The sequence below is a fragment of the Oreochromis niloticus genome, linkage group LG23 (genome assembly GCF_001858045.2).
Source record: "Oreochromis niloticus isolate F11D_XX linkage group LG23, O_niloticus_UMD_NMBU, whole genome shotgun sequence".
NCBI classification, from domain to species: domain Eukaryota; kingdom Metazoa; phylum Chordata; class Actinopteri; order Cichliformes; family Cichlidae; genus Oreochromis; species Oreochromis niloticus.
The window spans coordinates 3,943,397-3,959,150 of record NC_031986.2 but is presented as its reverse complement, the minus strand read 5'-3'; the positions used below and the strand labels follow the sequence as shown (position 1 = coordinate 3,959,150).

Below are 15,754 nucleotides of genomic sequence, written 5' to 3'. Positions count from 1 at the left end.
TAGTGACAAAAATTAGAAATAGTTGTTTGAAATGAAAGTTAAAAACAAAAATTACTTAAAGACTCATTGTGAATAAGTTTATTATCTAAAGAAGTCTTGGTTTTTCTACATGTTAAATTGGTAAAATTTCTGTGAGTAATGAAGATACAAACATCACCGACCATAAAACCAAACACCAATAACATCTATACCTTCTTCAAGGACTCCAACACCTCCCCCTTCACTATATCCGGCCCTATACTAGAAGAACTACCCCCATGCTTCTGCTGCATGACCTCAGCAGCAGCGAGGTATGTCCTAAGTAGCACCGACCCCCATAAAGCTGCAGGCCCCAACAATATTCCAGGACATAAGAGACTGTGCACAGCAACGGTTGGAGTTGCTGACATACATCGTGAACACCTCTCACAGGCAACACACAGAAACTCACACATACAGGCTGTGCAATTATGCCAGAGACAATCCAGCATGTAACAGGAGGGTGCAAGACGCTGTAACCAAGTGGATCACATAGCATACAGAAATATCTATGCCGAATATGGCTACGAAGTCTCGAAGCCAAAATAGGATACGTCCCCCAGGGTGGTTGAGAATGACCAAACTAATATCCTGTGGCTAACCAACTGGATATAGTAGTGGTGGACAAGCAGATGAAGACGACTGTAGGGATATATGTAGCTATAACAGTGATAGCAACATGAGGAAGAAAGAACACGAAAAACCAAGGGCTGAGAGAGCCGCCAGAAAACTTTCAACAACAGTTGATGGTCTTATAGATGCAAAGAGTGGGCTGGCGCCATATTAAACCCTATGGACTAAGAAGGCAATCTCACTCATGGTCATATGCATGTGAAGGCAGACAAGCAAATACAAATACTTTTGGCAATACAGTGTATCACAGTATTATGATCACAGAATATATTGAGTTACTGAGAGTGACCTGTTCTTTCACAACTGTTTGTAAAGGCAGTCTGCATGCCTAGGTGCTTCATTTTATCCATGTGAGGCCATGGAAGTGATCGAAACACCATGAATTCAATGATTTCACTGGGTGAGTTAAAACTTTTAGCACAATAGTGTATTAATGGTGGACTAGCAGAGGAAGAAGGCTATAATGATAGCAACATCAGGAAGGAGGACCAGGAGAACCTAAATACAAAGGATTGACAGAGGAGCTAGTGAAGATGTGGAGGGTAAAGGCAAAGTGGTCCCCGTGGCAATCAGAGCAAATAGGTGAGTAGCCCTAGCAGGCCCCAGGAACATCATCTGAGATCTCTGTCCAGAAAAGCACAGTCCCAGGAACAGCAAAGATACCTCTATAGAGGACCCAAAACTTGACGAATAGAAGACTGCCCACAGTGGGGTATTTTCTAATGTATTTTATTTTTTTATATGTTTCTTTTTTCTCATTTACACTAAACAGTAAATATGCTTATTGTTATACTGTAAATACGTTCTTTTTTTCCCCTATTATATATTGGTGACTTTAATTGGGAAATTTAGTTTCACCTCATGTAAATACATGTGCTTGAATGACAATAAAAATCCTTGAATCCTCAGACTTCTCTTAGTTACTAAAGCGATTGGGCATTTCCATGAGCTTTCCCTTAAATCTACATTCTGAAGTTATGAGTATGGGGCGACATTCATAATGATGATTTAGGCTTATGAAACCTTCCACCCTCTTGCCCACCCTTTTTACCCAATCCGTTATTCATCCGGCCTCTTCAGACTGTGTCACACAATATTTATCATTTGTTTACCTTTGCAAGCAGATCAGGTTTTTGCTTCACACTAACATATACCTTTAGCTCCTCAACAGCCTTGCATAGGTCTTCAGGCGTCTTATATGTAAAGTCTCTCTCTAGGTAGTCTTCCTCGGCCTGGTTGATCCACTCCTGCATCTCCTGCATCTCCTTCCTCAGAGCCATGGTCTTGTCAAGGCCACCTTTTAGAGCTGACTTCTTTGCATAGGCCTAGACAGATAACACATAGCAGCAAAGGTGCTTGGTGCTGAACACACGTCTCCAAGCATGAAAACAGACTGTGGATAAAGGCTACACACCTGTTTGCAAATGTTTTCCCACTGGGCATTGAGTAAGTCCAGTTCTTTCTTGATATGCACAGCAAATGGAGGCTCGGCCTCTTTCTTTAGGTACAGGCCCACCTCGTTGATGCCATTGACACTGGGTTGGATGGTGTGAATGTCATTCACCAAAGCCTGGCCAATTGAGATATAGGTTATACAGGCAGACTATCCGAAAATTTAGGAATCACAGTTGATATATAGTCTTTGTTGGCTGTATCCCATATTTGTCTTTCCTTGAGAGATGTGTTCTAAACTCAGATACTGTGAAAACTTCATTATTTATTTTATCAGTTCTCAGGGGAACCTTAAATATATATATAAGGAAATAAGCTTCTATATACTCTGGAATTTTGTTTTTGGTAACAACTGTAATTTGTTGCTTCTGAAAGAGATCTAAAATTATGACAGGATGCAATTTTAATCCTTACTGTGCACTGCTCTAACTGTTTCTCGAGTGCCTCAGAGTCTCCAAGTGCTGGCCATTCCTCATTTAGGAAGACATCGACATCTTCCATCCACTTCTTTAAAGTCTTTACGTCATTCTGACACAGAGAGAGGCAGACAGAAAGTAGAAACAGTAGAAAGAAATCTACACCATCTGATGAAGTCCAACTGTTCTGTTTCTTTATAGTAAGAACATTCCTTTATGAATTATTTTAGCTTTAATGCAAACATTTAAAAAGCTCTCTCCTGTTTACCTCAAACTGCATCAGTTTGGCCATGAGTTCCTGTATTCTTTGGGCACTGTCTGTCAATGTGGAGCCCAGTCGTCTCCAACGCCCCATGATGACATCCATCTCATTGCGATACCTACAGGCACACAGAAAATAATGGAGGTTTAGTACTTGTTTTCTATGCGTACATCTTGAATCTTTCTCAATCAACTTTCTTGTTAATTAAGAGCGCTAGTACTCCTTCTTTTTTCTTTTTTGCCTGTCCTGTTTGGCAGTGAAGCAATCAGAATTGTTGTCTGAAGGCCAAAAAAATGTACAACAGAATGGGACAAGTGGACCATTATGGCCTTTGCTATAATGGTCCATGTGATAGTCATATTTTATTAGATGTTCATTAGGATTTTTTATTTTGAGTTACTACAGTGACAACAGGCATGGCCGGGGGATGGAAAAGAAAGAGAACAAAGTAAGAGAAGCTGGAGAGAAAGTTAACAGAGGGAGAGAAAAGTGGAGAAGAAGATCTGCTTCAACACCTGCTGAAAAAAACAAAAGCAACAAAACAAACAAAAACAGAGCAGGGAGCAGAAAAACCACAGCAACAACCAACATATGCATAAATAACAGTAAATAATAAATAATAAATGTTACTGAACAGCACGCAGCACAAATAATATGAGAGTGTATATACAGCTGTGTGTATGAGCGGGCTTGTGTTCATAAGGTTTCTCCACATAATAGTGGGTGTGGGGCGCCACAGCCCCACCCCGAAACACGTGAAGTAGACCCAGGTCCCCCAGAGCATGAGAAGCCCAGGAGGACCACCGCAGGGACAATCGTGGCTCCCACTCAGTGAAGAGCAGAGGAGAGCCCAAGAGGGAGGTCACCCAGCAGCCACAGCGCACAAGGCCCGGGGGCCACGATGACGAGCCCACAGGTTCTGCCAGCAGACCAGAGCAGACCAAGCTCCGGGGGGGCAACAGGGCCTCCTTCACAGAAGTGAAGAATAAAAGTGAAAAAGAAAAGTGTGTGTGTGTGCGGAGCTACCTGTGGACCCAGCCTCTTATCATTCAACCAGCCATCTCTGCTCTGCCATACCTACTTGTTTCCATTGTTCATTCACATGATCCCAGTAATTAACTTGTTAATCGTGATTCTCTGTGTCCAGCGGGACTCCTGGTCAAAGGTTTTGCGACAGAACAATCTGGTCAAAATGGACTCAGCAGACATGGATTCCATTTAGTAGTCCATCTCCACACAGGAAGCTTAGTTGGGAGACCACAAGCAAGTTGTCTGCTGTCTGGGTTCAAAGCAAGATGTCATTGTCCAATTGCTGTTGCTGGAGTTGCTGAAGCCAAGTCTCTGCCAGTTCCAACTTGCCAAATCTGGCCTCACCAGAAACTTTCTCTGGTAAATTGGATGAAGCTAACCCATTCCTAATCCCTCTCTTGTTTTAATACAACTCTATCATAGTTGTCAATTTGCTGGAAATAACCTTGTGTCATATACTCTTTTGGATGATAATTATGAACATTATCTTGCTCATTGTACAGCTTAGGTTTTGTTCAGAAGTGGGGTGACTGTTCTTCTTCTGCTAATGGGAAGGTTGGTGGTTTAATTCCTGGCTGCATCAGTCTGCATGCCTAGTGTCCTTGGGTGAGATACTAACCCCAAGTTGCTCTCTGATGCATCTGTTGGAGTGTGAATGTGTGTGTGAATGGTAGATATAAAGTACTTAAGCATAGAAAAATAAGTGCTGGTGTGAATGGGTGAATGTGGCATGTTGTATAAAGCGCTGTGAGTCCTTAGGTAGAGTAGAAGAGCAGTATAAAAGAACCAGTCCATTTACCATCACTGCTCTGATCTCTGTGGCAGAGGCATACTTTGACCACTCTCCTCTCTCTGTTCTCCACCTCTTAAAACTAGCATCTAAACACAAACACAAACTATTAATAAACGGGAAATGTTTTAGTTAACAGCAGCTAATTTTTTCAGAAGCAATGAAGCAAATTAGCATAAAGTGCTAAATCTCCAAGAAAAACTAAGGAGTCTAGAGGGCCTGAGCCTCTGCAAAGATGGCTGAAAAGGGGCAATCTACTTCCTGCTACATGGGCACTGGGATCTGCAGAAGTGACACACCTTAGTTATTTGCATTACATATATTCATCTCTTACTTCTGACTGACATCTGGTGGTGCTTTCTGGAAGACCAGCTCCACAGCTGAAGTTAGGTAGTTCACATCCCCCTGGTGTTCAGCCAGAGCCACCTGGAGAGCCTGAGGATTAGCAGAGCGACAGACAGATAGAATGTCAGAGTAACAGTAACAGTATGGTAAATCCCAGTCTATTCCATCTATTTACATACATATAAACAAGATGCTGTCAACTAATTTTTGCTCTAAGGAAACATAAAGTTAAGTTAATCAAACATGGAACATCATTAATATTATATAATGTTCCTATGCATACAGTCAATTTAAGCACTTTACAATAAATTAGTCACATTAGTCACTCAGTGCTCTAGAAATCATGAATCATGTTTGCTAAATCTTTTGGTAGAAACGAAGGTGAAAACATGTCTCACAATGTGATGGAGCCAAAATGATTTGGGCAAAAATTCTTTTAACTTGTTTCCTTATACAATTCTCAGTGGGAAGAGGAAGAACAATTAATAGAGGGCATAGGCTCACTCCAAACTTGGCTACTGCATTAACATTTAGTAACAGAAAGCTTTTTGTAGATTTACAATTTGTTTTCTGCCATGAAAAATGAATTTCAGCTGAATAAGTGACAATGTTTCTGGTGCACTTAAGACTGGAGGTGGAAGGTGGAAGACCAAGGTGGCTCAGAGGCTAAGAGTAGCTTATTTTGAGAACAGCCCCTGGACAGGTCAGCTCTCAGTTTTAAGAGCATTTTCACAATCCTTCTGCTGCAACACTGAATACCAAGCAGTGAGGTATTAGGGACTATTTGTTCTCACAGTTTGGGATTTTTTTTTCCATTTCATTAGCGTGAAAGGAAAAACAAAGGAAAGAGCTGATACATTACAAAGCAAGTTGAAAATGTCCTTTATCAAAATTGCGTGCAAGACTTTTCAGGTCTGTCACTGCTATGGGTATGCTAAAACTTTTCACTACCTTGTGTACACATTTAACAGGTAAAGCTGGACTTCCAAATTTGAACTTTAATATAACTGACTCCCATCATTCACTTCCATTCTCATGCCCTACACTTGTCTACAATTTCAAATTTACATTATGTTAATTTCTACAGTACGTTCAGTTTTAAATGTAACTCCTGTCATAATAAATACAGCTGCAGATTAATGGTTAATCTTGCATTTATTTAAGTTTCTTTATTCAGTATTATTACCCATCAAAAACAAACAGAAAGAAATACATTTCCATATGATTACTAACTAATAGGTAATCTGCCCCAAAGCCCCCAGAAGTGCCCCCACATCGCTGCCATGGCACCCACCCTACAACAACAGGCATACTGGGCCGACCCCCACCCCCAAGAACCACAGAGGACCAGACCCCATGAACCCCAGGATCAGAAGAAAGACATCAGAAGCAAAGGAGGGAGAGAAGCAGGAAGTCAATGGCAAAGGCCCCATACTGCAGGACCCCACCAGGCTGGACTGACCCACAAATCAAACAACCCGTGTTCTAGTGGATATATCCAAAACTTCATTTTCTTCCATCATATAAAACATACACTATATACAAGTAATTTCTTCTTCTCCCCCAATTTCCTGATTGGGGAACATCAGTAAATTAGCACTACTTACCATCCACTACATCAAAATCCCAAAATCAGTCATGACATTTAATAACACCAAAATCAGTGATGAGGGAATCCTGCAATCCAGACTTTAATCATTTCAACTAGCTGTGCATAATAATGATCATCTCTCTTCAAGCTGTCATTTAACTCAACACAATAAGGTTGTTTTTAATATTGTCTCAAGTTTTATTTTTCAGTGGGAGAAGAGTTAAATTTCCCGATGACATCAGCACTCATCTGGTGCAACAGAAAAAGAGGTGATGCTGTTATCTGCAGAGAGCAGACAGATGTACATGTGTACACATGTGGAATTCCTGTCTTTATAAATGAGAAGAAGGAGACAGAAGATTAATTTCTCTGTATAATTATCTATCCATTCTCCTCTGCTTATCCAGTTTAGCCTATTCCAGCTCATTGACATTTATACCTATAGGCAATTTAGAATCACCAGTGCATGTCTTTGGACTGTGGGATGAAGTACCCGGAAAGAACCCATGCAGAAACGCGCAAACTCCGCACAGAAAAGCCCCGCAGAGATATACTATATCGAACCCAGGACTTTCTTGCTGTGAGACAACAGAGCTAACCACCTCACCACAGTGCTGCCCTATCTATAATTACCTTTAATTTCAGCCTACAAGGCTTGATCTCTCTGTTATTCTACATTACAGTTATCAAGCTTAGAAAGTGCTATCTCCATGCACACTTAAGCTGAACATAAGCAACACAGGCCTGAAGGAAAAGTCAAAGAGGCTCATGAGCATAAATTTATGTAATAAATTTGTAAATTTATGATATGCAGATTCAACATTTAAACTTTACTTGTCACATAATCTATATGAATGCAAACTAAATGTTAGTTTATATGTAGCAAAAGTAGGTAATATTTTAGTTAAAGTAAGAAGTAGCGAGGACAGCTGTCTTTGTCAATGGCAGTTGACTTTTTAAACACTCGGAGTAATTGAAACACTGAACATCTGAACATGACTATGGGCATACATCAACTACGTCCTTTTAATCTACTGTATGCTTATGATCACTATGGCTCCACTGGCAGGTCGACAACATCCAAGACAGGCCCTCACTGAGTCTGACTCTCCCTCCTATCTCATTGCAGGCTTATTTAAAGTCCAAACATCTATCCAATTCACTTCAATTTTATTTATATAGCCCCAAACCAAACTTGCTGTTAGATAATCTCTCAGTGTATATATGGGTCACATATTTTTGATCTTGATCAGCTTCTTCAATAAGAAAAGTTGAAGGGAGACTTTAAAGCTGCGATTAACATTTTACTTTAGTCTGCCAAATAGTGTATCATTTCCAAACCTCTGCCATCTTCTCATTTAGCCGGACGTGCCCGCATCGCATCTGCCTTCAGAGACATGCCGTGAAATAGAATTTCTTTTCTAGCCATCAACATAGAGTTGCCATCTAAGTCCTATTAAAGGTCAAATAGATAATATCCATGTAATGTAGGAGTGAATTATGGTCAATTTATAATGTCAGTCAAACAAAAACATTAGCCTGCTTCTCACTTCAACAGCAGTTAAAAGCCATCGTTAGAACTGTGTGTGTGCGTATGTGTTTGTGCATGCATGTGTGTGTGTGAAAATATACCTGATTGTCCTTTAGCCTCTGTTCCATGATTGAATATTCTGTAACAGCTGTTGATGGAATGGCCAGCTTGGCTTCACACTGTTGTAACCATGACAACAATGTTGATATTGTTTCCCTATAACGAGCTGGGGGCAAACTCTCCAAAACTAAAGAAAGACAAGAAAAAGATGAAAGAAAAGTGATATCTCAGAGAAGTCTATGCAGTGGTGTAAAGCATGCTGCCACTGGATTCTAGAGACATGCTCTCTGGAGTGAGGAATCACACTTCTCTGGCTTGCAATTTGATGGACAAGTATGGGTTTGGCATAATGCTGCATTGTTCCAGCCAGAGGCAGTACAAAAGTGACTCCTTTAAACTGCCTTCTAGTTTTTCTTTCCTTGCTTTCTATTGACTTATCAGTTCTGTCACTCATTAGCCAGAGTAAAACACACAGTGAATTAGCCTTAATACATAGTGTTTCATGCAACTTTACCCTAACATTAGTGTTACCCTACTGTCATCAGAGAATGGTAAATGGACTGATTCTTATATAGTGCTTTTCTAGTCCCCTGGAGCACTCTATACAACATGCCACATTCACTGCATCTATGCTTTGAAGTGCTTGGGGTTAACATCTCGCCCAAGGACAAACTAGGAGGAGCCAGGGATTGACCCACCAACCTTCCGATCAGTAGATGAGCTGCTCTACCTCCTGAGCTACAGCCACCCTGTGGTAAGACTGACGTCAAAGTGAGTAGTTAGCATGTGCTCACTTGAGAGGATGGAACACAGAGATGTGCAACCATGGTGTTCACTCACCTCTAGCAGAACACGGATTTGACTTTTCCAAGCTAAAAAACGTCCAGCATGTAGCGGCAGCTTATTTAAACCAAATATTAACCCTCAGAGGCTACTGAGTAGTGTCTGTAATTGGTAAACCTACGTTTTCTAGTACAGGGAAGACAAACTGTTCTGTTTATTTATAGAAAGAAATGTTAGTTTTATTTGAAAAAACAAAACAAAAACAAAAAAACGCAGGAATACAGAGGAAGCCCAGTCTTAGTTTTCCACTGGTACTTGAACGCAGCTTATATTTTTGACGATCTATGTGAAGCTGACAGTGTCGATTTAAACAAACATACTTGTGTAGTAGTATTTAAATTAAACACAAAATAAGTCTGCTTACCTCCTGAGCAGGAGGAAGAGCAGTGGCTGCTCCAGTCTGCACACCAAAATATAGTTGGGCAAGACACTGAACCCCAAGGTGCTGCAGCTGTGGTCATTGGAGGGTCAATGTGTGTGTGAATGTTAAGTAGAAAGCTCTTAGGTGTAGAAAAAAGTGCTTGTTTTAATACGTGTATGAATGGGTGAATAAGACGTTGTACAGAGCGCTTTGAGTGATCAAGTAGAGTAGAAAAGCATCAAATAAAATCCGATCCATATATCATTTACTTTGTCTCTGCTAGTTACTGGAATTAAATAAGAATTTACTTCCAGATCAGTTAGCTGGAAAAAGCAAGTCTTCATATATAACAAGCTAGGATAGTGTCATTAACGATAAAAGTGACATGAACGTGTTGTTAAAAAGCTTCTAGAATTTAGAATTGTAGTAATTACCATGACGTAACTAACACGCTGACCTGAGAGCACCTACTCAGACACAGGGGACACAAAGTGTAAACCAGGTTAATAATATCTCACCAAGTTGTAGGTGCTTCTCTCTAGCCCTCAGATCCTCCAGGACCTTGTGGTAGTGTTCTTTGAAGGCATTGAGGTCAACATCCAGGAATGTTGCAGGGTCCTCGTCCCCTTCTTTCTCTTCCTTCAGCTCTTTGAGCCTCTTATCCAGGAGGTGCACCTGGGGCTGCAGTGAGGACAGCCGAGCCACCTCTTCCTATTTGGGGGGGAGGAAGAGTGTCACAGAGTATTAGTTGTACTACTCTATATAGACATGTCCAATAATAAATACAGAGTAAAAAGCTGAGTGTTTTCATTTCCACCCTATTAACCTTATACTCAATTAGTCTTATTTTACATAAGTACATAAATATGTAAAATGGCACCTGTCTCTGTTTCTGTCCTGTCTTTCATTTCAGTTATGCCTCTCTTTCTTTTATTTATTCAGTTTGGTTTTGCTTCTTCTATTGTGTAGAAGTTGTCAAAAAACTGCCACACAAAGCCCGTATTTTGTGTTGCAATCCGAGTTCCTGCTTTTTAAGAAGCTCAAGCATTTATAAACACATCTGGTTAAGAGCAGGGGGTTCCAAAGTCTGGCAAAATACATAAGTAAAGGCAGGCGGTTCATTTTGTAGCCCTTAATGCATTACTTTGAGACAAAAACTTTTTTAAATGTGACAATTCTGTTAATTCTGATGGAGGTTTATTTACTGTCAAAGACAGGACGACATTTTCAGAAAGTGTAATCATAATGTATAAAAAGTATGAGTAGACTTTATTTGTGTTCTGAGTCGACTGACTTATTAAACATTTTTTTTAATAAGTGGAAATATATTAACCATAACAAGAACAAAAAAGTACTTACAGCAAAGTGCTATGCAAAACAGGTGCATGAAATACAGAAAGTCAAACAAAGCCAAATAAATGAATATGTCAAAATGGAAAGAAATAGAAACTTCTGAAATTTCTAACATAAAACAAAAAACATTTTAAAAAAATGAGGTGAAAAACATCAAACACTACGATGAAACACTGCAGTAAAGTAATCACATATGCTGTTTACCAATGTGGGTTTGGATTTAAGTGACAAATAATGACCAAAGTAAGGACTCGCTCACCCGACATCGGTCCAGTTGCACTTTGAGTGGTTCTGGTTCAGATGCCAGCGGGGGCTGAACTTTGAGCCAGTTCTCACTGCTGTCCACAGCCTGCTCACACTGCTCATACAAGCTGTAGAAGGCCAGTACCTGCAGGACACGCAGAGGAGAAAATAACCAAACACCCACACATTATTATCTTTTTAGTCTGTAGTAGAGAGGATGACCAGACTGGGTCGTGTTTACTCACACCTTGTAACTGTACCAAAACACACCTGTGATTCTTTATATGTCCTCTGCTTATTGTATTGTGAAGAATATGTAACATATGGTTCTATACCAAGTTAAATTGAAATTTTTCCCATACACTGAAGGCTTGGATATAATGTGCATGCAGATGTGTGTACCTTTGTTTGAAAGGACAGCCATGCCAGTCTTTCTCCCAGCAGGGTGCAGAATCCTGCCCAGCGCTGGTTAAGCTGTTCTGCTGCCTGGGCAATGTCATCGGCACGACTCCCCTCTGGAGTAAGGGGGTAGGTTAGGGTTAGGTGGCAGTGGTGGGAGGATCAGAAAGAGAAAGAGTTGGCTGTCACACACACACAGACATATAGTAAATACCACATAACAGTTCACATAAACATGATAACTGCACACAAGAGTGCAGGTGAGAGGTGAGCCTCTGGCCTGTAACAGTCTGCTGCTAACAGAAACACATCTCTGTGCTACTAACTGGTATTTTTAATGTAAACAGATATTTACATTTAATGAATTAAATCAGTTCATACAAAGACAGTTTCATCTCCAAAAGAGTAAACTGAACCATGTTGGCTATATTATATTTGCACCTGGAAATGACAGCATCAGGCTTGCAGCTCTGACATGGAATCATGTCTTCATTATACTCCATAATGTCATACCAGGTAACTGTACTTTCCATAGCAGTTTGCATCTGAACACAGCAGCCTACAGTAAATGTGTTTGTTTTTTTCATTCCTGTCCTGTTACACCCCAATTACAATTCTAGTTGGTGCTATGTTATTTCTATTTTTCATGAATAACCTGCATTTAGTAGGCGACAACTGTCAGGAACAGATCAATTGAATTCAGTCACTTATGAAGAAGACAGTTAAACCAATTTTATTGACTTCATCTTCTCTTCATTGGGTGGTTGTGGCTCAGGTGGTAGAGCAGATCAGCTACTGATTGGAAGGTTGGTGGTTTGATCCTTGTTGATCCCAGTCTGCATGCAAAATATCCTTGGGCAAAATACTGACTCCAAGTTGCTCTCCGATGTGTCTATTGGAGTGTGAATGTTGGTTAGATTGCACTTGAGTTTAGAAGTGCTTGTATGAGTGGGTGTGAATGAGCCATGTTGTATACAGTGCTTTGAGTATTTTGGGAGAGTAGAAAAGTGCCATATAAGAATCAGTCCATTTACCATTTCATCATCTGACAGCAAGAAAATCGTTTTTGTCAGGGCCGATGGTGCGATATGGCAGCCTCGCTTCTGTCAGTCTGCCCCAGGGCAGCTGTGGTTACAACTGTAGCTTGCCTCCACCAGTGTGTGAATGTGAGAGTGAATGAATAGTGGCATTGTAAAGTGCTTTGGGTGCCTTGAAAAGCGCTATATAAAATCCAATCCATTATCTGATGAAATTAGTTTAAATAAAATTAGAGTGCTTATTATGGCAAATGGACTAGTTCTTGTGTAGCGTTTTCTACTCTACCTGAGCACTCAGAGATTTTGAATTACTTAATTCAAGGCAACATGTTAACCAGTACTGCTTGAATCCCATTTTATATAAACTTGGCACAAAAAATAAGGAAATGCATATTGGTTGATTATTTCTTTGTTGTAACGACTTTTCTTTGTAATAAATCTTACAGCATGGAAAGCCTGCTTATTTCTCCTTCAAAACTGTGCCACATTTGTAAGGAAAATGCATTTGTGGGTTGGTAGTAGTCTGGAGGCAGTCTCTGACAACTCCGTGGCAGTAAGTGTCATCTTGGAGGAAGATGACAGTGGCTGCAGAATCTGAGGGATGGCATTCCTTTCTTCAACCAGCATTTGTCACAAGCACGTGGGGTACCAGAAGATCAAAACATGAGTAGATTAAGCTGTGTGCCACTGGCAGAGAAGATTTGGCAAGTTTTTCAAGGGCGTAACCACACACTCAACTCTGCTGCTCAACCCACAAATGCATTTTCCTTACAATTTTGGCACCTTTAAGGAGAAAATACACAGATATAGCTCTGGCCAGTAAGTTGTATAAAGATCAGGAATGTTTTGTTTTAGGTTAGTGAAAAAAACAAAAGAACATTTAGTGTGTCTGTGGCACAAGGACAGAGTGAAGGACAGATGAGAAGTCTCTCTTTCAGTCCGTTTCTCCCTGTGAGTGAGTGTTTCTATGGAGACAAGGAGAGTGGGTGGGACAGGTGGAAGTGTTGCCATGGGAACAGACAAGGGGAGCATGCATGTCTGTGTATGCATGTGAATGAGTATGTAAGTGTGCAAGTTACCCTGCTCGACAAGGGCCTGTGCTGTGCGTGTGGCCTCCTGAAGCTTTCGGTACTTTTCTGGCCGCTCTCTTTCAATTGCCTGTGGCAAACAGACAGAGAGGTAGAGAGGATGGATGATGGACAAATCAATGTCCAATCTACAAAGCAGTATGAACCAGCTGTGGATCTTATTCTGCTGTCACACTTACAAAAACCTGTGCACAACTGGCCAGTTATTTAGAAAAGCATATATATTTTAAAAGTAATCTCCCAGACTGCTTTGAAGCTGATCTACTAATGACAATATAATTTAAATTAATGCCTATTGTTACTAAATATATGAGAAATAAAACGTATCAAGAGAAGCACTAGTTTTTATACCACAATATTTTTGGTCTCAATTCAGTTATTACAGAACATGTCAGGTAACAGCAACATCATATCTAAAATAAAATCAGTGTGTTGGAGATTTTGGAAAAATATATTTGAAGACATTATGAGTTCTGCTGCGGGTCAGAGTCAATATTACGATTACGATTAATAACGTTTTTGGCTAAAAAAAAGAATCTGCGATTAGCGTAACTCAAAATCATAACATGTAGTGTGAAAACACTGTAAAGTAGCATTTGTTGCCTTATATTATGACACACACAAAAATGATTCTTCATGAATGAAGTATGTTTTTATTGATTAATTCATCACTATCATAAAAAACAAAACAAACAACAAAACTACATAAGTTAGCTAACCTAATGTTAACTTGGTGGAAGCTGCTGTAGCTAAACCCAGCAATGTTATCTGTGTTTAAAACACTCAAATACACATTTTTATGAATGTGTTGTGACACAACATTATGTTATCGTTTGGATCAGCATATAATAAGTATAATAATAATAATAATTATTATTATTATCATTATTTAATAGTAGTAAGTCCATTTATTTCATTCTAAAAACCAGCAATAAACAGTAAAAACCAGCAATAAACAACTCAATCATAACAAATCACAAAAAAAAAAAAGAACAATACAGTATCCACCTCTGAACCAAAGAGTAAAACAGTGAAATGTGGATTATTAAACATTAGGTCTGTCTCCTCCAAGTCTCTGTTAGTACACCACTTAATAATTGATCATCAAATTGACTTACTCTGCCTTACAGAAACCTGGATGCAGCAGGATGATTATGTTAGTTTAAATGAATCAACACCCCAGAGTCATTCTAACTACCAGAAACCTCGAAGCACAGGCAGAGGGGGCGGTGTGGCAGCAATTTTTCACACCAGCCTATTAATCAACCAAAGACCCAGACAGACTTTTAATTCATTTGAAAGCCTGATGCTTAGCCTTGTCCACCCCAGCTGTAAAACTCAGAAACCAGTCTTACTTGTTATCATCTATCGTCCACCTGAGCCTTACACAGAGTTTCTGTCTGATTTCTCAGACTTTTTATCTGATTTAGTGCTCAGCTCAGATAAAAGAATTATTGTGGGTGATTTTAACATCCATGTAGATGCTACCTGAACGCTACTCCAACAGAGGTCGATTATTGTGTGAATGCAGCACAAATTCCAGATTCTTCAGCTGTTTTCAGCTGAAACTTCAGCTTCTTTACCTCTTTTCAGAAGAAATTCTGCTGATTCACCTTTTTTCAGTAGAAAGTTCTGCTTCTCGGCCTGTTTTCAGCAGAATTTTCAGTATCTTCACCTCTTTTCAGCACAAATCTCAGCTTCTTCACCTCTTTTCAGGACAATTTTCAGTTTCTTCATCTCGTTTTAGTCACCTGAGAACCAGTGTGGCTCAGTGAGATAGGCAGCTTCCTTGAGACCAAGTGGTGCAGGTTCAAATCCTACATGTGGCTTTTCCCGCACATCTTCTTTCCTCCAGCTCACCCTGCTTTCTTGACACTCTTCAGTGTAATCTTTCACATAAAGAAGTTTTCAGCAGAGTTCAGCTTCTACACAGTGTTTTCAGATTGCATAACACGGCATTCACACTGCATTTTCGCAGGAAATGCAACTCTTTCTAGTTATTCTAGTTGCTCCGTTTCTTTGCTGCTTAACTACTCCCTCAGTTTTCATCCAATTTTCACCATTCAAATTTTAACCTGTTCTGCTCTTTCTGCTGATGACTGCTATATCTTTTGGTGGTCATAACCTTTATACCTTTTGAAATAGCTTTTTATGCCACTTTTTGGCCCATTTTGATGAATAGGACCACATTATCAGTGTGATCACCGGTTTAGCTTGCTGGGCTGAGCCATGTTTTAGCTCTGTGAGATGAGCAGCCATTCTCAGAGCGGGAGGCCCGGGTTCGAATCCTGCTTATGGCAACA

At 40.0% G+C, this 15,754-nt stretch overlaps 2 protein-coding genes across 6 annotated transcripts in view; one reads left to right on the top strand and one right to left on the bottom strand.

Annotated features, from left to right (window-relative positions):
* Positions 1 to 15,754, top strand: part of LOC109197015 (ATP-dependent DNA helicase PIF1) — a 933,009-nt gene that overhangs the window by 119,248 nt on the left and 798,007 nt on the right. The gene's annotated exons all lie outside the window — the stretch shown is intronic.
* The window catches only part of LOC100694991 (dystrophin), a 178,659-nt gene that overhangs the window by 92,117 nt on the left and 70,788 nt on the right, over positions 1 to 15,754 (bottom strand). For all 4 annotated transcript variants that reach the window (XM_025902685.1, XM_019351894.2, XM_025902687.1 and 1 more), the window contains 11 exons: positions 13,443 to 13,521; positions 11,330 to 11,442; positions 10,944 to 11,072; positions 10,691 to 10,699; positions 9,850 to 10,042; positions 8,169 to 8,314; positions 4,935 to 5,035; positions 2,788 to 2,899; positions 2,518 to 2,631; positions 2,066 to 2,221; positions 1,806 to 1,976 (listed from right to left, as the gene is read on the bottom strand). In XM_025902685.1, coding sequence (XP_025758470.1) covers positions 1,806 to 1,976; positions 2,066 to 2,221; positions 2,518 to 2,631; positions 2,788 to 2,899; positions 4,935 to 5,035; positions 8,169 to 8,314; positions 9,850 to 10,042; positions 10,691 to 10,699; positions 10,944 to 11,072; positions 11,330 to 11,442; positions 13,443 to 13,521 — 1,323 coding nt within the window. The remainder of the gene's footprint in view (positions 1 to 1,805; positions 1,977 to 2,065; positions 2,222 to 2,517; positions 2,632 to 2,787; positions 2,900 to 4,934; positions 5,036 to 8,168; positions 8,315 to 9,849; positions 10,043 to 10,690; positions 10,700 to 10,943; positions 11,073 to 11,329; positions 11,443 to 13,442; positions 13,522 to 15,754) is intronic.